We start from the raw sequence: 23,938 nt of genomic DNA on the forward strand, positions 1-23,938 counted from the left end.
TTCACCTTAGCATGGACACGCTCAAATGAAATGGTAGTTACTGCATGCTTATTTCAGAACTCACTCAATTTGAGGAAATATTAAGGAAACTTGATTTTTTTGCATAAGAATCAAATATTTTCTTTTTTTTAATTCCTTGGAATAGAAAGTGATGGCAGTAGTAGAACTTTATATTTATTTGTATTTCAGTATATTGTACCAGGTCTGTGTTGAGTGAATAGTTTTCTGTCAACCCTGTGTATATGTAAATGTCTATAAAAATTGTGCACTGAATTACAGCTCATCTGTTGTGTGCTGTTATCCAGAAACAACGGCGGCAATGTGGGAACTATTCCTCACCACGTTCATCTACAAATGTTGTAGTAAACATATGATTAAACTCTTGTATATATGAGTGATTTTTCTACACCGACAGAAACGAAATTTTGTTGAGAATTGTCGTTTTTATGGTGATTGTTGCGTACTAGTCGAATACCCGGCATGGATTATCATTATATCCATGCCTAGACCAAATTAACGGTCAATACTGATGAATTCAAATGTGGGCAAATAATTAGCGAAGAAAATGCTTGCATACCTTTGAAGTCTAGTAAGGGTCTTCTGTACTGACAGTTATCAAACTAAACCGAAAGGATAAGGCTACTACATGTAAGTTTGGCCGGGAGAAAAAGAATTACAATATTTCGCCAGTAGAGGGCGCAATGCTAGTGGAAAGAGGTATGCTGACTGCCTGTCAGTTCGTGGATGTCTACTTTTGTACATCCATGCTCAGTTCAATACATGGAATATTTGCTGTGTTCTGTCAGGAACATTCAGTCATCTTTAAAGAAGTACATTATACGAGCCAAGTATTAAGATTTATGTTTATGCACTGCAAAGTTTGTATGTTCAGGGTAGAATTGATTAATTGCGTAGAATTCCTAAAAGAAGAGGTCACATTTTCCCAATACTTTTCCGGAATAGACATTTTGTAAGTTTGTGATTTGTACATAAGTGTCACTGCATGGTGATGGTACTGTAATAGCATGGAGGTAAGAGAAAAGAAGCGTTAATCATAAGATGAAGACTTCATACACTGGTAATGTTTCCTTCATGATTTCTGTTTATTCAACAGCTTGATTAATTCACTGGTAATGTGTTTATTCAATAGCTTTATTAGTCCGCAGCCTCGTTACAGTTGATATGTACCTACATAAATCTTAAAATCCTTATCACCTATCGATCCAAGAGCACCATCTTTGAATTTTAGCTCAATTAAATTTGCATAATACAACCATTTTCAGTATTAGACAGCGAAGCCACTGCAGTGAACTGCAAAAAAACTGCTCACACTAATTAGTTTCAGACGTAGCCAGCTGGCAAAGTCGACAACATTGTATGTCCCATGCAGACAATTTGTCTGGGGAAGTTCAAATAAACAAAATTTGTACATGGACCAGTGCATGGTAATGTTACATTGTATCTTAATCTTGAACACAGGGTGCTAATCGTAAACTCCCATTTACAACCCTAGCCCAAGATAGAGCTAGTTTTGCATTTGTACAAGCAGAATTTTTGTCTGTATCAAGTAGCCTTGGTCAACACTAAAGTCGCCACAGCTACAGCTGAAACTAAATAGTGTAAGCAGCTTTATTGCAGTAGCTTGGCTGTCTAATACTGAAAATGGTTGTAAAATCAACGACATGATTGGTAGTACAAATATCTGCTCTCACACCTCGATGTAATCGGATTGGAGGACCAGACAAATCAGCAGTGATCAAAGCAAAAAGCACACAGTGGAATCAAAAAGAGCTTGAACAAATTGAAAGTGAGTTGGATCAATTAAACTGAGTCTGAATTAAGAACAAAATGCCCCTCAGTCCAGCAGGCAGTCTTTTGTTGATAACAAATTTCATTCTTGGCAACCCTCCACAACTTGACAGAGGACACGATTATCCGTCATCGTGGAATCCTTTGGCTGATTTTTGGAAGAAACCGATCTCATTTTTGCTTCATTCATATTCCACCGAACACGATGGACTTCATCTGGAGGTATTCCTCAATGCCGTACTTTGATGCCTCCTTACCGAGGCCCGATTCCTTCCATCCGCTGAACGGAGTCTCCACAGTTGAGACGAGTCCCTCGTTGACGCCGACCATTCCGACCTCCAGGGCCTCGGCAACGCGCCATGCCTGAGGTATATCATTGGTGTAGAAGTAACTTGCTAGGCCAACCTTGGCGGCGTTGGCAATAATGACTGCTTCTTTCTCAGTTTCAAATCTGCCGATAGGAATCGTGAGAAACTCACAGTGAGTCAGTTAATAATCACAAATGATGCATGCATTTGACCCTTGTTCCTGTTCACAGCAGAGATTCTAATTACAAAACAGATGAATCTGATACTAGCTATCCAGGGCTCCCCCTAAGTCATCAAAATGATTAGCCAACTCATTAGCCAAATCAAAAATCTTGTAGCCATTTTGAGCAACTTTCAGTCAGTTTATGATCTCCAGTGTGGCAACAGCTTTCTTGGCATTCAGGAGATGTTTTGTATAATGTTCATGATAGTTTTTACACTAAAGAAATATACCTTCAGTGTTTATTACATGAATAATCTATATTTTTATGATATTTCAGGGATAGAAATACTTTTTGATTTCTGGTGGTAAACTTTTACAACCAGAAATAAAATTGGGTGGCAATTGAATTCTAAAAATCCGGTAGCAATGTGAAGTGTATATTACAACAGGTACAGAATATTTCTGCGGCATTCAGTCAGTGTTTACAGTATGATAGCTTGTCATAAGCTACAGGCTTCCTGTGGCAAATTTATGCAGTCTTCCATACCCAAATGTTTGAGCCACAGGAATAAAATTTTTCCATGCAGAAGAAAGCATTTAGTAGCACACTGGCAGTGTAGATACAATTATTGTGATATTTAAGGCCCCTGTGTTACTAGTATGCTATAGTTGTGATCAAGCAGACTGAATAGCATCTTGAGGATAAGTATTTTCTTGAGACATAAAGGGTTGGGCCAAACACAACTCTTGTAAAACAAGACACAATGATATACCAGTATGTTCATTTAAATTACTCAGTGTTTGAGAGTGCATGTATTCATTGTTTTAATGATTACGATAACATTTTAGCCCAGATATATTTTCATGTGATATTTTGATTTCATCAAGAAATGTCTGGTGATGTTCACTTCTACATCTTTAAACTGATGGAATCTGCAAAAATATTAAAATCAGTCAGAATCACGTAATTTCTTGTACAAGTTATAGCAGTTTAAAATAGGCCAATTGGACAATTTTAAATAGTTCTCCTACTTTTGAATTGTTGCTTTGATGCAAAATTGCAATTCACAAACGTGATGATTTGAAAATGAATATGCTTACTGCAATTACTGTTGAAAATTTCCCTTTGCCATGACTCTTAATAAAATTTAATATAAAACTGACAGTCAAGCTGAATGCCATTTAAATTGGAAGGCATCAAAATTACCTTTCACGTATTGGACCATCCTAGGTGGTTTCTTTTGAACCATAATTGTGTACTTAAGGGGTCTTCATGCAATACATCACATGATGAGATGACCTAGATTTGACCTTTCAGAAAACCTCTGTTTTTCTCCTTTTCCTTTGTATTATGACTCTGTTTGTGAAAGTTTCCTTTAAAATGATGGTTTTCACTATCAAACTGAGTAGTTGCAGACCAAATTTTGATTCTAGCAAAGTAGTTAAAACTTCTACTCAAGGACAAACCACAGCAAAGCCTCAGTGTATTGAAGTATCAAACAGCAACAATGTTTGTTTTACTACCAGGGATTTTGTAACTTTGTAGAAAGGAGAGTAAACTGTTTAAATACATTGCAACTTTGTAGGAAGGAGGGTAAACTGTTTCAACGTCTTACAACTTTTATTGTTAGCTGTAGTTTTCTGTTGAGGAGGCACGGTCTAAAAATTCAGTAGCCACTACTTTAGCCAAACTGGAATTTTTGTAGCCATTTTTAACTTTCTTTAGCATTTGGCTAATTGGCGAATAGGTAGTGTGAGCCCTGGCTATCACGAGAGTGAAATCGTACGTTCCATTGACATGAAATATTTGCTTTGAGGCGATGACTGGTGAATATATGAAACGTGACAAGATGGGCTTTATAACATGGAATCAACAAAAACAATCATCAGTAAAATCCATGCACCCTTCAACCTGTTCATCCCCATTCCCAGTAAACAGATCCACAATCACCACTGATAACAATGGGATTAGACTAAACCATTGCTGGTGATAGGGCTGGAGGGACATAGATAATACATGAAAGCAAGGAGTAACTTAGGAACATTACTGTACCATGTAAATGCAGAAAGCACGTACAACAAAACAGAGGAATACATTTCTCATTACAAAGTCACTGCTTGGCTGGTTGATGGGACTTAAACTTACTTGATGACTGGTGCTAACGGTCCAAAGGTCTCTTCTTGAGTCACAATCATGTCAGTGTTGACATCACTGATCAGAGTCGGTACAATAAAATTACCGCCACGACTGTGACGCTCTCCCCCTAGCAACACCCTGGCGCCCTTGTCAACTGCATCTTTGATGTGTTTTTCCACCTGCAATCAAAATGGATACGGGCAGAGTGTACATCTTCACGCACAAGTTATGGTTGAAAAAAAAATGACTCTTCCTTAGTTTTTATGAACTTTATGTTGTGTTAGGGACTGTTGAATAATGTTGCACAACTTGGATAAATGAAATTTATTCCTTTAGATCAAAATCCCCTAACTGCCTAATACGAAACTTAAAAAAAGTGTAGTGTGTTGATGTCGTCTGTGTGGGTAGAATGTAACAATTTGCTATAGCATTTGATAGTACACTACTGGCCATGTAGCATCATCAAGTAATCTGTGTAAACATGGAGCTCCATTTTTAGCTCCAAGGTGTCATTGATACATTAAAAGGAAAAACTATCAAATAAATGCACCAACAGAGCAAAAGTAAAATTCACTATTGAACTAAGACCAAATCCCTCCCCCCTCAAAAAAACATCATACTTTTAACTATATATGACAATCTGAGACAGTTGCACATATGCGCTACAAGCACAGAAATAAGCCTTCAGTAACGCATTCAGCATGAAGTCTTTAAGAAACAAGATAAACCGGTAGTAAGTGTTCACCCACAGGTATCTTTTGATCGGTATGCTCTAGAATTTCATAAACAAATTCACTTACAACATATTCTGCAATTCTGATAGCTTGTTCAGGTGACACAGATAATCTTTCAAATCTTACACTCAAAGTTTTTCAGATTTTTGCAGAAAGTCACACACTCAGTGCAGAATTACCTTTTCAACTGCCCGCTCGTTGATGAGAGGACCCATCGTGACTCCAGCCTGAAATCCATCGCCAACTTTCAGTTCGTCTTTCATAGCCTGGGCTAGCTTATCACAGAACTTGTCATAGACACCAGACTGCACCAGAAATCTGTTAGCCCCAACACATGCCTGTGAATATGCACAGACGAAAGCAACATTGTTCAACCAACTGGTGTGGTGACTAATCTTAGATTACCACTGCATTATGGATATTTAGCAATGACCGGTGCCTTGAGAAAATACTAAGAAGATGTACCTTGATAGATACATGTACATGTATGCTATTTTCTGGGTTTAATTTTATGTCTATCATCCACCTTTCTTTCTGAAGGAGAATTTCACCGAGAAACAAAAGTCTTTTTACCTGTCCAGCATTCCTGAACTTTGCAACCATGGCTCCATTCACTGCGGCATCGATGTCCGCGGAGTTAAAGACAATGAAGGCGGCATGGCCACCAAGCTCCATGGCCACATGTTTCACTCCATCAGCTGCATGTCGCATGAGTATCTGTTTGAAGAAAGTGTTCTCAATAGTTTAGTGTGAAGAAATGTCATTTCGCTGTGAATGACTATAGAGCATCATCCTCACTACTTTCCTGCCAGACAGTATAACTTCCCCATCTGCATAGTCAGTGACAAGCGGTATCCAGCAAAAAAAATATACATACAGTATTTTCACCTACTTGGTGATGGCAGCTTTAGTCAAGGAAATTCATGGAAACATTTCCATGTTTTTAGGGGCCTCCAAATGTTCAATTTTTTGTAAAATGCAACATATAGGACCTGTTCTACTTCACCAGTATCTAACCAACTTGATCTGATGATGACATATGAACTTTGCAAGGAAAGGAAATTATTAAACTTTAGGCAACAAAAAGGCTCTTTGGAAATCCAAGGACCAATGACTTCAGATTTCTGGGATTATTGTACTGACCAAACATCAAAATGCAACATTATCCTGGCATGGGGTGGGGACGTGGGGGTGTGGGGATGTACATTTGTGTATATTTTTGAGAGGTCCCCAAAGACATGTAGATTACAACCTGAAGCTAGGTTGGGCTCAGAATCCTTCGTTTGAACCAAACTTTTCATAAATGTATTTGTCAGCAATGAATAACAATTTGAAATGTTTGGATGAATGCTGTGAAGGATTTCCATGCATACATGCAGCTCTTTCATCGCTATGAATTGCTAAAGACAAGAGTATATGTAAAGACAATAGGTGTCAGGTCTAGAAACACCAATCTCATTGCGTATACCAATGCATTTGTAAGTCCACTGGTCTGACAGACCAATGAATCCATTGTGATTAGCATGCTTGACATTCCCATAGTGCACTTCAATAGACAAAACACTACTTCAGTAGACCACAACAAGTTTACAGCTATATTTCTCATTCAATTCCAGTGAACAAGTCCTCTTCAAAATTACATTTACTGGGAATATAAAAACATGTTGGCTTTGTTTGGAATGGAAATTTATAACTACCATTCAAAGAGTTATTGAAGTTCGCAAAGTGAAATAAAAGGATATTTGTAAACACGTATCTCTAGAATACTGTCACCTTGCATGTCATTTGCAGACATGTATGTGCACGATGTCTCGTAAAACCATGTTGAATTTTCAAAACTTTGAGAGAGGTCACCAGTACTGCTGTCTGGTGTAAACTACAAAAAAAGTTGATCTTTGAAGTTCTGAGGTCAGGAATGGTCAGTGAAATTACTGAAACTAAACAGTAATTTTCCTTGCATGCTAGATATTCACCGGATAGCAAAATTTAAACTTGTGAAAATTCAAACAACACTGCCATATGAGGTCATTCAGATATGAAAATGTGACCTTATGTGACCTGGCCTGACCTGAAATGACATGACCTGTACACTTACCTTGCCAACAGCAGTAGAGCCTGTGAATGATATACCAGCTGAGAGTGGGTGTGTGCACATAACTTTGCCAACCTCTGGTGTGCTTGCTCTTGAACTTGTGACAACGTTGAAAACACCTGGAGGAACTCCTGCTTGCTCTGCCAGCTGGATAAATTTCAAACAAACAAATCATGCTGATGGGTGCATGAAATCAAGGCTCGATGTTGATAATGAGTAATATTTGGCACATACACTGCATTTTTAATCATTTCTCAGCTTTCTTGAATTATAATCCTATTTCAGAAATCATTATGAAAATTCACAACAAGGGGGAAAATTGGACATTACAATATTCATATTGCTTTCCATTTCTTAAAAGAGTTACAATCTGAATCAAAACTTCTAAAAGTTTCATTACACAAATGGCCCCTATCTTTTGGCTCCTCGCACATTTCTGTCAAGTTGCAAACCTGAATTTCATGACATGAATCACACTCGTGAGTGGTAATCAGGAGGAACAACAGCAGTAAATAACTAACACATTTGGGCCCATTGATCTATGGTTAACACTTACCGATTTCTAATTGATTCATTTGCTCTGAAGTATTTCGGTATTCAAGAATGCAAATGATATAACCAATAAAATACAATGGATTATTAAAATGCTATTAATTTGACCTGTTCAGCTCTCACATAAAACAGTTGTATTACATCCTGTGTTTCATGTGATGTTTAGGATGCACACAGAAGCATCACATGTTTCCTCTGAGAGGGTTCAAACACATTAGATAGGGATTTGCATCTTCTACTGTTTTCAAACGCAATATTCTACTTGGTCTGTGCAATCTTGCTCATGATACTGCAATTGATGACGTGACTTTACCTCGGCCAGAGCAAGTGCTGAAAATGGAGTATCTTCTGACGGTTTCAAAACTATTGTACAGCCAGCAGCCAGTGCCGCCGCTGCTTTCCTTGTTATCATTGCACTGGGGAAATTCCACTGTAGAGAAATGGTGAAGCAGAAGACGGCTATAAAGTCACGATACAAGTTTGTATGCCACATGATCGAAAGTTATTATACTTGGCCACTTTGCCTGATAATTATTGAGAAAATATCCTTATATATCTACCTCTATAAGCAGCCACTTCTTGATGACATCATTAGCTGACCAAATACTTCAAATGTATCTCCCCAGTTGAGCACATGCAGCAAAATTATACCTCTGACCTTTCAAATGGGTATCCCTTTCTGTATAATACACTTGTGATGCAGTTAGGGATACTACTGACCTTCGAAATGGGTACCCCTAGCTGTATCAATCATTTGTGATGCAGCTTAGGACACCCGTTCAAAAGGTCAGAGGTATCCTCAGCTGTATCAGAAGTATAATGAAAATGAATTCACTGTGAAGACTTGATACTCTTGTGTATGGGTTGTTTCTACTGCCAACATGTGTTCTTGTAAATTTAGTGCAATTGATAATACTGCTAATAGTATACACAGAACAATTTTGCACTAAATGTTGGCTGTGCAAATACATATAACCATCAGTTCATAGTATCACATGATATCAAGGCAGCCGATCTTTTCCTAATAAATTATGTTGATCTCTTCTACTTGTAGGTGAATTTATAAGACAAGAATCACTTATATTGTTTGTGCATTGACTTTACTTTATGAGAACAATGAGCCTGGAAATGCACATATAAACTGATGCTAAGGATTTCAATAAGCAAAAATACACAAAAATTAAGTGTTTCCGGTAACCAGACTACCCTGGAAAACTCACCAATCCTAGATATTTTTTTGCATTTTCGAAATATTTGAAGTAAATTCTCAAATTTTACTGTATTTTCAGTCTCTTCAATCGAGAAGAAAATTTTTAAGAATCTCCTTTAATCTCCCTTCTCTAATTTTTGGAGGCATGTTATCAGAAACACAATTTTTTTTTATTTGGCCTATTAATAAAAACAAACTTGTACAACAGTTCATAGCTGATTGACTGATCTTTCCTTAGCTCAGATTATGTGAAAAAGAGGGAAATGATGAGTAGCTACTCTTGTTGTTCAATTTGTCAATGTGATCAAAATGCATTAAAGGTTGAGGGGTGAGATGTTAAACACTCATTTCCACACAGTGAAAATTTACACAGGTAGGCATGATTTATAGAAAAGGTCACTGGAGGTCAACTTAGACCTACCAGACATTGTTAAACACTCACCGGTGTAATCATGCAAGCCACGCCGATGGGCTGCTTGATAACAACTATACGTTTAGACTTGGTTGGTGCCTGAATGGTGTCTCCGTATATTCGCCTGGCTTCCTCTGCAAACCATTCTATCATGCTGCCAGCGTATGCAATTTCACCGAGTGCCTCTCTCACTGGCTTTCCCTGCAAATTGAAAGTTTGACGATTAAAACTTGTGTCACGGTCCTATTGGTTGCAGAATGAGTGTGAGTAACAGCTCATATTCAATAGGCAAGGAAAGGCAGTTCCTCTTGTTTTCTGAGTCTGAAACTCCCAGTTGACAGAATCTGTGGTTAAATACAGTTATTATTTTCTGATGACCTAACAGACGGTACAATTGGGTTGAAAAGAACTTGAGAACTCAAAAATGATGGCACAGCATCTCATCATTGCAGAACAAACAGGACATGTAGAATGACTTTGAAGACGTAGTCATAAATGAAAAATTCTGAAATTTTTTCCATCATAAATTTTGATTGTCAATCATACTTAAGTCAGTGTTAATTGGACACTGATTCAAACTCCCACTCAAAATTGCCTTGATGTTGAATGTGTTCAGATCTACCTCTTTAGTTTACGATTGGGCAATGAACCCTTGAAAGCTTATCAGCAAGCCAATTCATTCACAGTGCGACAACGTGAATTCAATTTAGACCGCCTTTTCGGACACTGTAATGCAACTTATATCGTATGATATATCATAACCTGTAGGAAATGTAATCTTCTCTGCTTGGAAGTCAACAAAGATTCTGAAATAAACTGTGTCATACATGAATGGCGATACAGCAGAGGAGCTAGGTCAAATGTACAGTAGCAAGTCCCTGTCTCCAGCCAGCTTCCTTACCATTTCCAAGGTGATGAGTTTTGCCAAGTCATCTTTGTGTTTCTTGACCAGTTCATCCCAGCGACGAAGTATCACCTGCCTCTCCTGATAAGATGAAAGTAAGAGTGTCAAAGTGTTACGTACATGTATGTAATACAAAAAGCCTATGAGCTCACACCCGACATAACAAAATGGAATTTTTTACAACACTCGGTTAAATTTACAGGCAATTAATTCCTCTGCCAAAAAAGCACCAATAACTCAATTCACTTAGAGCATTAGTTTTACAGCGTAATATGTCAGTCAACATTACATTCAGTGCATATATATGCATTTACTTCATATAGTTATGACATTAGATATTATCATGTACATGTCATAAATATTTTACAAATCAATACAAATGCATGAACGATATGTTATGAGCACATATGTACAATTTCATGTAAAGATCTTTACTTTGAAGGCCATTCACATACTCACACAATTTTACTGAAAATATCACTCATTCACCTTTGCTATTGTTTCTTTCCATGTCTGAAAACTGTCGTACGCAACTTTCACTGCTTCCTCAGCATCCACAGCTTTCATATCCGGCACTGATCCGATCAGCTCCCCATTGGCTGGATTTTTCACTTCAAAGCTACTGCCATCCTTCGCGGACACCCATTTCCCACCAATGTACGCCTTGTCACGAATAAACGGACTGACAGACAGGAAAGAGGTTTTAAGTTACATCACTCAAGCAGGCTGATTCACTTACTCATGTTCAAATACAGACATAAGGTAACAGGATCTTTTATCAGAAAGATCTCAGCTAGGTCGCCTCTTCGATGCAAGTTATCGAACGAGTTTTCAGTTGAGCGGCTGATAGCACTGGTCTGTATCCAGCCACTTTAATTTGGGGCGTTAGTGTTTCCACAGCTTCCTAGTTAACCAGCAAAATGCCAGAACACTAAAAGGTCAATTTCATACAAACACATTTCAAATCTGTATTGATAATGTTCCTCAGATCAATGTGTCCTGATTCAGGATCATTTCTACACATAACGTATACTATACAGCTGGTCCAGGAATTCACGGCATATTTGCAAAGTAGATAAAGTTAAGCATACTTGTACTCAATCACTGAACCTGGCAGGTAGACATGACTGTGAGTGGTGGTTCAAATTCAGATCAACCTTAAGATAATCAAGAGATTTCTCACAGCAGGTGAATGGAAATCACTGGACTTACTTCTTGGCTGCCATGCTTGATAAACTCCTTCCGACGATGTCAAAGACCTGGAATGACAAGAATGAAAGGGTAATGATATTTTCATTTGCTCAGCCACTAAAATGAAGCAAAGTTGAGCTTTCACATCCAAGGCATGGCATGGTGCACAGCCATCCACTCACCTGTCTACAATCAATGCCTTCTAGACTCAGAAGGGTACAGTACTTTGAATATGGTATCTGATTAATGACAAGTAAAAACATGAATCTTGAATTATTGCTCTTTTGTTCAAACATCTTGATATGATATGCCCTTATTTGCTTACAATAAATGGAACATGTACAGAATAGTGTTAAGTGTGGCTATATACCAAGACATCCTTTTCTTTATTAAATCTACATATTTACTTTTCATCTGAAAAACTGCTACATGAAATCATATGGTGATCTGTTTGATTGGATTGGCAGAGATAATTGAGATGGTGGATCTAAGGATTCTAATTTTTCAACACAACATCAAAAGGATTTGTTTTTCATTACCATCATCAAGAGAACATCCTATTGCTATCAAAATTACACACATAAAAGCCATATAAGCAATGGAAAAATATGCTTCCAAAGTGGTGTGTTATTTTCTGGTCATTTCAAATTCAGTCATTATGACTCATTCCGTGATAACACCAACTGAACTGAACACAAACAAAATGCAAATTGGTGTGTGACCTTGGAATTGGAACAATGCTCCCCACAGAGGATATAAAGCTGGACCTTCTATCATGTTTTGCTGCTCACAAAAAGTATCAACTAAATTTCTGATAAAAATATCATTTTGCCACTGTTCCATCTGGTTAACATTTGATTGAACCCCCATCTTGCTGTCATTAATATTCATCGAAAACATCCACAGTTAGTGAATCTGTTTCTGTACATCCAATGATCCAAAATCGACCCATAGACTGTCGACAAAAAACTCGATCTCGAGGGTCAATGATTGACAATGGTATCATTCAATATTAATGATGCGGGGTCAAGTCATGGTGACCTTGAAAGCCCCAGGCAGTTTTAAAGTCGGAAAAGTGGGATTTTTCTATGAGACGGGCCTGTAATATTCTGAATATTGGTAAAACATATTGTGTCTGATAGAGATACAATCGAGAGGTACATGTACAATTACTCGATCCATGGACCTAAAAAAAGACCCTAAATCAACTGCACTTGGCACCAAGCGGTGTACAAAGTCTACAGAGAAGCCATGACTGTACTATAGCTACGCAAGCACTATTACAAGTTAGTGTATCGACTGCCAAGGCAAGACGATTCGTGAACTTGGGGAGGGCACAAGAGTGAAAGGGGTTTGGCAAATAATTTGTATGGAGAAAGAATAGACGTCACATGCCAAACAACACGCTCAACATCAATGATAACATAAAGCGCACGTAAAACCAGCGTGATCTGCCAAGATGCGCCATTCATCATCCAACACGCGATCTGTGCACCAATCTGTAAGATCTACTGGGCAGGGAAGAGCGGTACAAAGGTCGTCACAGATGAGCATGCAAATGAATAAGTCTACATGAAAACCTACCGGCCTTCGGACCAGAGTGTATGCACAAAAAGCTATGTGCGTCTTCCATAGCATCCTGCCCGCTACTCTCACTGTCAGCGAAGGTCGGTACACAATGGAGTAGCTGGTGGCCCTGAATAATGCTATCGTCAACTTACTGCTAAAATAAATTTTTTGGTCAAGAATAACTTTGCGATCAGTTTACACTTATGTCATTAGTGAACACCAATCATGTAACGCCGCGCCGAGCAAACTTGTCGTGAAGCACGAGGTTGCAGCTGAGGCTGTAAAACTGTTGTATGCGATGCCTTAGTTCACGATGCCAAATGGTGCACGATGAGCGTTCTCACCTTGTTTACAACTTTGTTCAATATTGTTTACGTCAAACGTTCCGTTCACTTCCGTATTGTTTGGCTTCAAGCCGACACCAGGCAGTCAGTACCAGTTTGCAGCAGGTTCAATAGGTTATGACCTAGGCTTACTGGGCATGCGCAAACGATGGTTGACTCCTCACAGCAACTTGTCCCTACTATTAGGCGAACTGACAAACAAGTTTCAGTCACGTGAGCGCAAGGACACCAACAATTCCATAATCAGATTTCTTGTACACATAATATGCACATTTAACCATCATATTCTAATCAAGTACAATTATGTTAATTATTGAACGTCTATATATGCACAAGTATACCAAGTTTTTCATGGGGAAAAAATTATTCACAATTTTATCATTGACTCCCATGTATAGTGGATGAACATTTTTGGTGAAATTCTAAGGTCAAACTTGTTGTCCACATGCTAGTTGTAACAACCCTATTTCATTTAAGTACATTTATGTAAATTATCAAATATCTATAAATGCATAGATATAGTTTTGCATTGAAAAAGTACTACATAGATTTCTCATACATGTATGAGAAAATATATGTATAGCATGTATAGTGAATCAACATTATCAACAGCTGATTTTTAATTAAATCCAAATATCATAATTTTGTACACACACGCTTGCGCAAAAATATTGCGTTCCACCAGTATTTTCTGTCCAACCCCTTTGAGGGGTAATTTCAAGTATAAGCAAGTCAGAAGGGGAAATCTGAGCATCAACACCTTTTGAGTTTGTAAGGAAGGTCATTTGAAAAAAGCTAAGCTCTTGTGTGGGGGATTCTATCGCTCCATACCCCCGAGGTGTTTGTGTGTGCAACTTTACTCAAGCAATGGGGGGGGGGGGGTCATGAAATTTTTGTCATCTTGAAAGGGGGAGTCATCAATTTTTTGGTACAATGGGTAGGGGGGGTCCACTTATTTTGACTGATGCGCAGGAAGAATTTGCCGGCCCACCCCCGGCCATAATAACTGAACGCTCCCTAAGTTACATCACAGACAGTCCCCCCTCCCCCTTCTGCTGCCAATGGTTACATCAAAGCGAGCAAAATTACGTGCAAAGACTGTAAAACCTCTTTCGCAGAGAAGAAAGTTACCCCGGATGAAATCATTAAATTATATTCATATCAACAGTGTTTAGCAAACCTGATGAAGCCTATGACTGATGCACTGAGAGGCGAAAAACATCATGCTATAAATGAAGACTAACGTCAAAAACGTCGCTCAATAACTTTACAGCAGATTTATTCCTGAAAATTTCCCGGAAGACACAGAGCAAAAGAAGCAAATTTGGAAAGCGTATCCAGAAATTGGTGACGCCGTGCATGCTAGATTTCGATATAAATTGGTTAGATAATTCTTTTCCCTCAACAGTTTTCTCTGTACTTTTGAGAAGCAGATCATTTTCTAATCAGGTCCTTACATCTTTGATGCAGGGTTGATACTTATAATAAAGCAGTGTAGGCTGTACAAAATCAAGGAGTATGGTGTATTACTTTGTGACATAATATTTATTGTTATTGTGTGCACTCTGCTGCCTACAACATATGAAATGACAAAGAAAATAAAAGTACTTGTATCATTTGGTAATCATCCATCATCACGATGTAAAATTTGAGCAAGAGTGTCGAGATTTAAATCCCGCATATCGTCGATTGAGGGCGCTCTACAAGCCGCATTGGTATAGTAGTGAGTCGACTGATACCAATATCAAAAGATTAGCAATTGCGGAATCGAAAATGATAATAACGCAACGTCTGACATTATTTACTGTATTACTTCCTTTGTAAAATACACAGATTGGAATAATAGAAATTTGGTCACTCTTGATGGGATTAAAGTTTCCCTTCAATCCTATGTTATGCAATTAAAATGTTATCTTTCATCATGGATGAATACATCAAATTTTACTTATAAGATTATGAACAAAGCTGAGGATTTTATCAAGAAATAAAGTTTTCAAGCCTTGTAAGACTGAAGAAGAATGCATCCTGAATGCATTTATATGATGATCTTTGTGGTTAAATGACTGATTTTGTTGGGGGGAGGGGTTCAGACATTTCGCAATGTAATTTAACGCATTCACAGTTATGCAGATTTGTTTCATTTGCGACTTTGCTTAAATAATTTTTTCTTTTTCAAAAAAACAGTCGACTGACTGAAAAACTCCTCAATTTAAACCCATATTCCTGGAAACAAATAATCAGTTAAAACATCCAAAATGAAGAAAGCTTTGATATTCTAGACTTGCAGAATTATGGTCTGACAAAAAGTGATGTCAAAACCAAGTCACTTTCACTAGGCAAAATGCTTGATATACGTTCAGTATATTTACGTATATGGACGTATATGGATCACCACATAAGTGGTATACGTAACGTATATCTTTGTATAAGGAACATATCAATAATATATATAATATAATACGATAATATACGTAATGTATATCTATGCACAACAAGAGTATACGTAATGCTGATCTTTTCAGACCAAGTGTACATGTATATGTTCGTGTATATATACTTAACGTATTTGAGAAATATACAGAAGCAGCATATGATATGTAAATGTTGTCGCATATCAAGCATTTTGCCAAGTGTTTATTAGAAATTAGTTGATAAGAAATGGCATGAAGTCAAAGCCAAAAATGGGCAGCGAATCTTACTGTCATCAAGATTACAAAGCTTCTTTATTCAGACGTCTTAAGTCAAGAGGAATTGTTAACGATTAAGTAGATGATTCAAATCGGGAGATATTTCACAGAGTTGGTTACAGGAAGCGTCACAGAAAGCATGGCCAAAAATTCAATCCTAGTGATGGCAAATGCCATATTTGTGGCCAAGAAGAAACACTGGAACATATCTTATTTGAGTGTAAATATGCAAAAAAATCTGACAGTATTTCTTTCTTTGTCAGAAAGCACAACGTTGACAACAAACCAAATATCAAAAGACTAGCAATTGCAGGAATTGAAAATTGAAAATGATAATAATGCAAGTTCACACATTATGTACTGTATCACTTTCTTTGTAAAATACACAGTTTGGAATATTATAAATTCAGCTACTCTTGATGAGATTAAAGTTACCTTCAAGTCCTACGTTATGCAATTAAAATACTATCTTTCTTCATGGATGAATACATTGTATTTTACTTATAAAATGACGAAAAAAGCTGAGGATTTTATCACAAAGTTTTCAAATCTTGTAAGATTTGAAGGAGAAGGATGCGTCCTAAACGTATTTACATGGTGATATGTTTTTTATATTTCTCATTCTCTTCTTTTTAGTTCAATGACTTATTATTTTACTGACAAGTTGCTTGTAATTTTGTTCATTCTCTCGACACATTCACAGTTATTTAGATTTGTTTTATTTGCCACTTTGTTGGAGTAAATCTATCTTTTTCATCAAAAAAAATCAACTGAATGTACCCTCTGGTAAAGAAAATCAAAATTGTCTTGAAAGTATTCCCGGCCGTCAGAACATTTGACAATGATGAGCTATCTAGCAAATACTGTCTTCTCATTTCTGAGTCAAGAGAAAGAAGATCTCGGGTGTCTATGGGAATATGTTAACTAACCTGATGAGGTCAATGATGAGGATCCCGAGGCCGAATTCTCCGACATCAACTTAACACAATATTCCGCATGAAATTCTGTGCTGAAGGTGGTAGATATATTCTGCTGCATGAAAACATCTCGAAAAGTAAACGATCTCTTATAACTGAAATGGGATAGGGCAGCTTGGATGAGAGCAGGCTTATATAGTTCATCTGAATTGTATAAACACTTTGTACTTAATTTATATGGTGAAGAACGCCATTGATCGTTTTGTGGCTAAATTGTCATGTTTTGTTAGACATGAAGGTAACAAACACGCCTTGAACTCATTCTAATTGTTAAATCACAGTGATTTTTGCTCACATTTTCTCGATTTCGGATCATTGTATTGTGTATTTTTCGTTTACGATACATACATATGTGCTGAAATTACGTTTTATGCTCATCATTGAAATGTCTGCTATCAAAGTTTAATTGTAATATGAATAAAAAAATTTCCTAAAAATTTCGACTTACTGCAGACATGACCAATGTCTTTTTCTATGTTTCGATTGTCTCATTTAATGTTTCATTTTTGTACGTTTTTGGATCGACGGTGTGAAACTTTATCATATTATTTCTAGATTATCCTCAAAAAGCCTATTCACGATACGGTAAGAAAACGAGTCCTACTCTTGGTTAAAATACAAATTCAAAGAAGATCCTTGATAATCTGTGTTTTTAATTCGAGGCGATGTAAGAAAAAAAATCGTAGAACACCTAGCCCACCCTTAACAATTATACAAATCAATATATTAACAGGAGCTCCATTTTCATATAAAGATAACCCAAACACAGGTACTTCCAGTTCGATGACTGGATAGTTGATCAATCGAAGTGTGGGACCGAAAGGCGAACCCCGGTACTACGGTTATAGTGTCAAGAATATACTATGCTATTTTCATATCAATTTTCATAACAATTATTGTTCAGCCATCAAGTTGTTAGACACCCCGACCCCTATTATTGTTACAGTGCAAGATTTTGAACAACAAACATACATTTCCACCTGTACTCCTTGAAAATAGAGCAAATCTGTTTTTGCAATCTCGGTAACGTTTGTTCGTGTTAGTTCGATTGACACCGATCATGATTAATCATGGTGACGTGTTTATGCTTGCATCACATCTCATGTAACGTACTTATTTCGAATTCCGCTAGATATTTGTCCAGGTGGGAGGAGATTTAACCTTAGTTTAACCTTAAGATTTTTTGGTGACAAATCTAAGTTCCGAGTTAATATATAAATCAAATATGGGTCATCATAGTCGTTATCGCGAAAAATGCAGTTTCAAACTCATCAAACGAGCACAGATCTTGACACATACCGAAAACAATCTAGTACCATTGTCGGCCGTAGTTCAAACTTTCACTTAACTGTCATAAATGGCTTGGAATCTTGCCAGATGGAACGAACCCTAGACGAATTACACGAACCACAAATCTGACATACTTTTGTCTCACACCGGGAAGTGACGTTCCGAGCCTGTCAAGTGACCTGAAGCTGCCCTTTCATCTTAATTAATTCGCATGGCATATAACAGCCTGATATAAAACTTACGGTGGTTTGGAGGAACAGCAACACTTTTTCAGGTTGTGATTTCAATTGCGTATCGGCGTTGTTGTCGACCGATTGTCGTCAGACTGTTGTTTTTACAGTGATGAAATGCTGTCGGATACAAATATTACACATGCGCGGCTTCCCCTTCAGGAAGACAAGACCAGGATCTGACAGCCTGCAGGACAAGTGAATGTTGACTCTTTGCGAGGTCGACCGTCGACGACAAGAAGAGCTGATACCTTTTAAACGCAGAGGTGAAACACATTGCCAAATTTATTAGTAAACAGCGGCAATATTAGGGTAAGTCGTCTTTGCTATATACTGTTACACGGATTTGCTGTCATTTGTTGCCTTAATTGGTCAAAACTCAAAACTGTCGACTGCCATGTTAAACAAAGATACCGTGAATTATTTTTCAGTCGTCAGCAGTAGTAAGCTGAATGTCCGGTTTACGGAGAACTGCCATAACTAGCTCAAAATCTAACAATGCCGCTTCGTACCCGACACACCAAAGTCTAAGCACAGGTGTGCCGCACTTTAAACGATACGTGTAAGAAGACCACGAACCGTGACCCTTTTGGAATGCCGGATATAAATGGTGGATTGCTTGGGTTTACCAATTCTCGGATTTAAATGACAGCGTTTGTTTCTATTGGCGACCATGTAAAGATCACAAGGCAACTAACTTTGCAGTTTTGTTCCCATTTCTTTATCGACAACTCAATAAATCAAAATGAACTTCTGCAATTCATCGTCAAAATTTAGTCGCGAAAACTAGGACCTACATCATATAAACTCAAAACTTCACTTGGTAGCAAACATTTATGTCATCGATGCAAATATTTTTGCTGACACTTTGATCAACTTTTTTTCTGCGAGCGAGACGGTAATGAAACCATCGCTTTCTTTAAGGGAATGAGATGTGGATAACATCGGTTCCCATGTAGTTGAGAGAAGTACAAAGTCTAAAGACGAGTTCAGCACAATCGCCATTTCAAGCAGTGAATGGTTCACCTCTGTTATGGACTAGTGTAGCTGCAGCATTTCAAGAGCATTCATACACGGTGCTTGTTGTAATAGGACGATATGAACAACATATCCTGATATCTGATTTGAAATCTGATTTGACTGTTACTATAAAGCTCCAATAGCTGCGAATGTGCAATCAGTTTTCTGATAGTCTTCTTTGAATAAAACCCATTAAAGACTGAAAAAGTGAATAACACTGTCATAAAAGTCGAAAGTGGCATGTAAATTCAAACGTTTTAACATCTTTTAGATTTCACGCCGTTTCCAAAAACTAATCATAAGGCAGAGAAAATAAAAAATACAACAACAAAATGTTGGCCATCATGTGTTGTGCATTCAAGTAAATGGCATCATGCTTGCTTCTTTCATGATCATGCTGTGTATGTGCAGGAAATGATCCATTTTTGTGCTTTTCCTTGGGGGCGCCATTTTATGAGTGCGGCACCCCTTTATTATTAAATTTGTTAAACGCTTAGGCATGGCCCAAATCAGTGAGTAGTGACACTTTTTGATACGTGATACTTTGATATCTATCTATCTATCTATCTATCTATCTATCTATCTATCTATCTATCTATCTATCTATCTATCTATCTATCTATCTATCTATCTATCTATCTATCTAAATGATCTATCTATCTATCTACCTATCTATCTCTATCTATCTAACTAAAAAGATCTATCTGTCTATCTATCCATCTTTCTATATCTCTATCTATCTATCTATCTATCTATCTATCTATCTATCTATCTATCTATCTATCTATCTTCTATCTATCTATCTATCTATCTATCTATCTATCTATCTATCTATCTATCTATCTATCTATCTATCTATCTATCTTTATATCTATCTATCTATCTATCTATTTTTCTATCACTGCCCTTGAATCTTTCCTCATGCTTTTATCCACAATTGTCTTCGAAGTCACATATACTTTTCACCGATAATGTTTTCTTCCAGGTATAAGCTAAGGACGGAGAGGTCCCATTTGACGGCTACGTGTGACATGAGAGGCTTTGTCAATATCCAGCGATTAGTATGCAAACAGAGAAGAAAAAGTTGCTATTCATCAGTTTCGCTGTTGCTTTTACTCTTTGGTCTCTACGTTTTTTGTCGAGTGACGCTGTTCAACCGGACAGTCGTGACATGCGCCAATCTCGTCCATGCACAGGTCCATGATTTCAGTGCATCAAAAATTGACAGCCTTGTGGCAGCTGCGACGCAACGGATCCTTTCCGATGAGTCGATGTCCAAGGTGGCCAAAAAATGCCAAGAATTCGTCAGGACAAGGGGGTACTTTGACAAACCCGTCACAGACGAGGAGATAGATTTCCCGCTAGCATTTAGTATCGTGATACACACGTCGGCCTATCAAGTGGAACTATTGCTGAGAGCTATCTACAGACCTCACAATGTATACTGCATTCACGTCGATCGCAAGGCACCAGCAGCACTTCACTTCGCAATGCAAGCCATCGCCGACTGCTTCAGTAATGTCTTCATTGCTTCGCGCCTCTATACTGTGTATTGGGGATCGATCAGCCAGGTATACGCAGAGCGCCAATGTCAACGTGACTTACTTGATTCAAATTTTCAATGGAAATATTTCATAAACCTTGCAGGTCAGGAAATGCCCCTCAAAACAAATTTAGAGATGGTGAGAATTCTAAAACAGTTAAACGACCAAAACGACATAATGACCTCAGCAACAAGAGATCCCACGAGGACAAAATTTAGACATGTGATTTTCTTTGGTCACGTAGAGAGAACTTCGGAAGAAAAGACTGAAAGCATTCCGGGCGGGATATCTCTCCGCAAAGGTGGTGTGCAGTCCGCCCTCACTCGGCAGTTTGTCGAATTCCTTCATAACTCCGAACTTGCACGGGAGTTACTTGATTGGTTGAAGGACACGAAGAGCCCGGACGAAACATTCTATCAGAGTTTAGCCTCGCTGCCTGCAGCACCGGGGGGACCAGGTACGAAGGAGTCGGAACACTCTCTATCGAGGCTGGTCGTGTGGACTACTACCAAATTGCACTGTAGGGGCAAGTTCGTTCGTGAGGTGTGTGTCTTTACCTGGAGAGATTTACCATGGTTAGTCCAGCAACCTCAGCTTTTCGTCAACAAATTCCACATGGACTATGATGCCCTGGCGGCAGAGTGTATCTTGGAACTCATGCACAACAGAACTTACGAGCCAGCCACCTTGAACTTCACATATTACAGAAAGTTTGCCGAGACAAGATCATGGCGAAGTTTTGATGAAACGGAAAAGTGGACTTTGGGCCGTGCGATAAATTAAAGGGAAGCTACATCCAACACAGTGTATGTTGCGCAAAAATCCCTTTTTTCCAAAAATTCATTTACCTTTAATTAATTTGTCAACCCAGGATTAAAAGATCGACTGGGTTCACCTTTCACTTTGCCAAGTAGTCGTAAGTTGCGTGATAAAGAAATGGTCATTAATGCAAATGTGTGCAAAACATCTGATTTTCTGGCTTCGCGTATCTCCAAATTTCAAGATTTCCAAAGAATTTTACTCCACTCCGGCTGGGTTAAATTTTCTGAAATTTTCACATCATGTTCTTTCAATGTCTTATAAGTAAACGACTATTTTGTTTGGCAATAAAGTTATTACATTTTGAATAAGAGGCATTTTAATTTTGCTTCTCATGATTTTAATAATTTTTTTGAGTGTCAGTCTTTCAACCCAGGCCATTTTAAAATGAGGATCGATAATGCAAAACAAAATAGTCTTTTTTGCTACATATATTCTTCTTTTAAGTGAAATATTACATTTCAGAAAATAGTTTCAAGTTTTTGACTTAAAATAATTTTATCATTAATACCAAAATTAAGTTTTTTTTACCCCAAATATACACCCTATTCATCCTTTGAGTGAAATATTTCTACCATACAAAACTTTAGATTCTCTGCTTTTTGAAAATATAGTATGAAGGGGTTTTCTTGTCATCTTCGGTGAGAAATATAGCTTAAAAACTGTGTTTGCTACATGCAGCTCGTTGAGAATGTAACTTTGATAGTTTCTGCACACCTAACGTGTTTTACACTGTCCACGGAAATCAGTCGACCACAATCTGAATATCTTAGATATTTAACACTTCCTTATTTGCCAAAGTAACTGTCACCACTGCGTCATTTTGAGATATTTATCATTTAGTTATTCATACAGATTTGACTCTTCGAAGCATGGATATTTCTTAATATGTGCATTGAGCAAAATACGTGTATTAGCAAACGGCTGAATTATCAATTTAAAAGGAGGGTGTCGTCGGAATTCTGCTCACAGAGGTCGCCAGGGGACCCCTACGACCGATGTAAACACTTTATCTAGTGATGAAAGTTAAAACATGTTTGTGAACAATGAATATCGTAACAAAAATGTTGCAGTTATGATGACGTGATGCATCTAGCGGTATTATCCTCTAACTCTTGCAGGGATTGGCCTTTTCATTATACTCACTCACTAACTCACTCATCCTTTCATAATTCGTTCAGAATAAAAAACTGATGATGATTGCGAAAATCTCATTGATCATGCGTTTTTAATAATATCGATGTTTAAATGAATTCCCTTTCTATATATTTGCCAAACCTGCTTGTACGCGAATGAGCGTGTGTCAGCACATCTGTCTGTCTGTCTGTCTGTCGTATTTGCTTTATTCCTCTGAATGTAGGGCTGTTTGTAGAGCAAGGCGATAGCACTTTCCTATATGTTTTGGAAGCAATGCCCTTTGATAATAGATTTCTCCTTGCATCTCCGCGAAATTGAATAGGGCCTGACTAATGAGAGAAAGCTACATGAAATTTCCCGTGGTTTGAAGAATAGCGAGAAATTATTGTCTCAGCGTGACGTCATTTTTAGCCAATTCGACAGGTGTTAGGATATTTGTCAAATGTGTCGGTTATGAAGTATTGTCAGTGTAGCAGTGTGCCACTCACTGTGCAGCATCCATTTTTCTTTGTTTTGTAATATTTTTTTGTCTATCATTTTTTGAACTTGTATTGTTTCATTTTGATTTTTCGTTTTGCGTTCGTAAAATTCAGTTAATTTTGAAGATTTGCCCGATATCTTGTCCTCTTTGGCTCCGTCTGGAAGCATGTGCACTACATGGTTTGCAAAACAATCGATTGAATCGTATTCCGGACAAATGTTTCGACGAGACCCACTATATCGTAAGAATTACAGAAAGAAATAAAATCTGGAATTGACATTTTTGTTTTCAGTCCTCTAATGTTCCATATCAAGAAAGACAGCTTGCT

General features: G+C 37.7%; 1 protein-coding gene across 2 annotated transcripts; it reads right to left on the reverse strand.

Annotated features, from left to right (window-relative positions):
- Positions 1 to 1,084: 1,084 nt before the first annotated feature.
- Positions 1,085 to 18,733, reverse strand: LOC139135025 (succinate-semialdehyde dehydrogenase, mitochondrial-like). Of its 2 annotated transcripts, XM_070702189.1 has the most exons (12): positions 18,622 to 18,733; positions 13,426 to 13,616; positions 11,534 to 11,580; positions 10,811 to 11,003; positions 10,319 to 10,402; positions 9,448 to 9,618; positions 8,109 to 8,225; positions 7,247 to 7,390; positions 5,725 to 5,868; positions 5,331 to 5,489; positions 4,427 to 4,596; positions 1,085 to 2,260 (listed from the first exon to the last, which is right to left on the reverse strand). In XM_070702189.1, exons 3-12 carry the CDS (start codon positions 11,545 to 11,547, stop codon positions 1,996 to 1,998), a joined length of 1,461 nt encoding a protein of 486 aa, XP_070558290.1. In that variant the 5' UTR covers positions 11,548 to 11,580; positions 13,426 to 13,616; positions 18,622 to 18,733; the 3' UTR covers positions 1,085 to 1,995. The 2 variants fall into 2 exon arrangements, with proteins under 2 accessions (XP_070558290.1, XP_070558289.1); XM_070702188.1 differs by lacking the exon at positions 18,622 to 18,733 and having other exon boundaries at positions 13,097 to 13,537.
- Positions 18,734 to 23,938: the final 5,205 nt, after the last annotated feature.

The sequence above is a fragment of the Ptychodera flava genome, chromosome 6, assembly GCF_041260155.1.
Source record: "Ptychodera flava strain L36383 chromosome 6, AS_Pfla_20210202, whole genome shotgun sequence".
NCBI lineage: Eukaryota > Metazoa > Hemichordata > Enteropneusta > Ptychoderidae > Ptychodera > Ptychodera flava.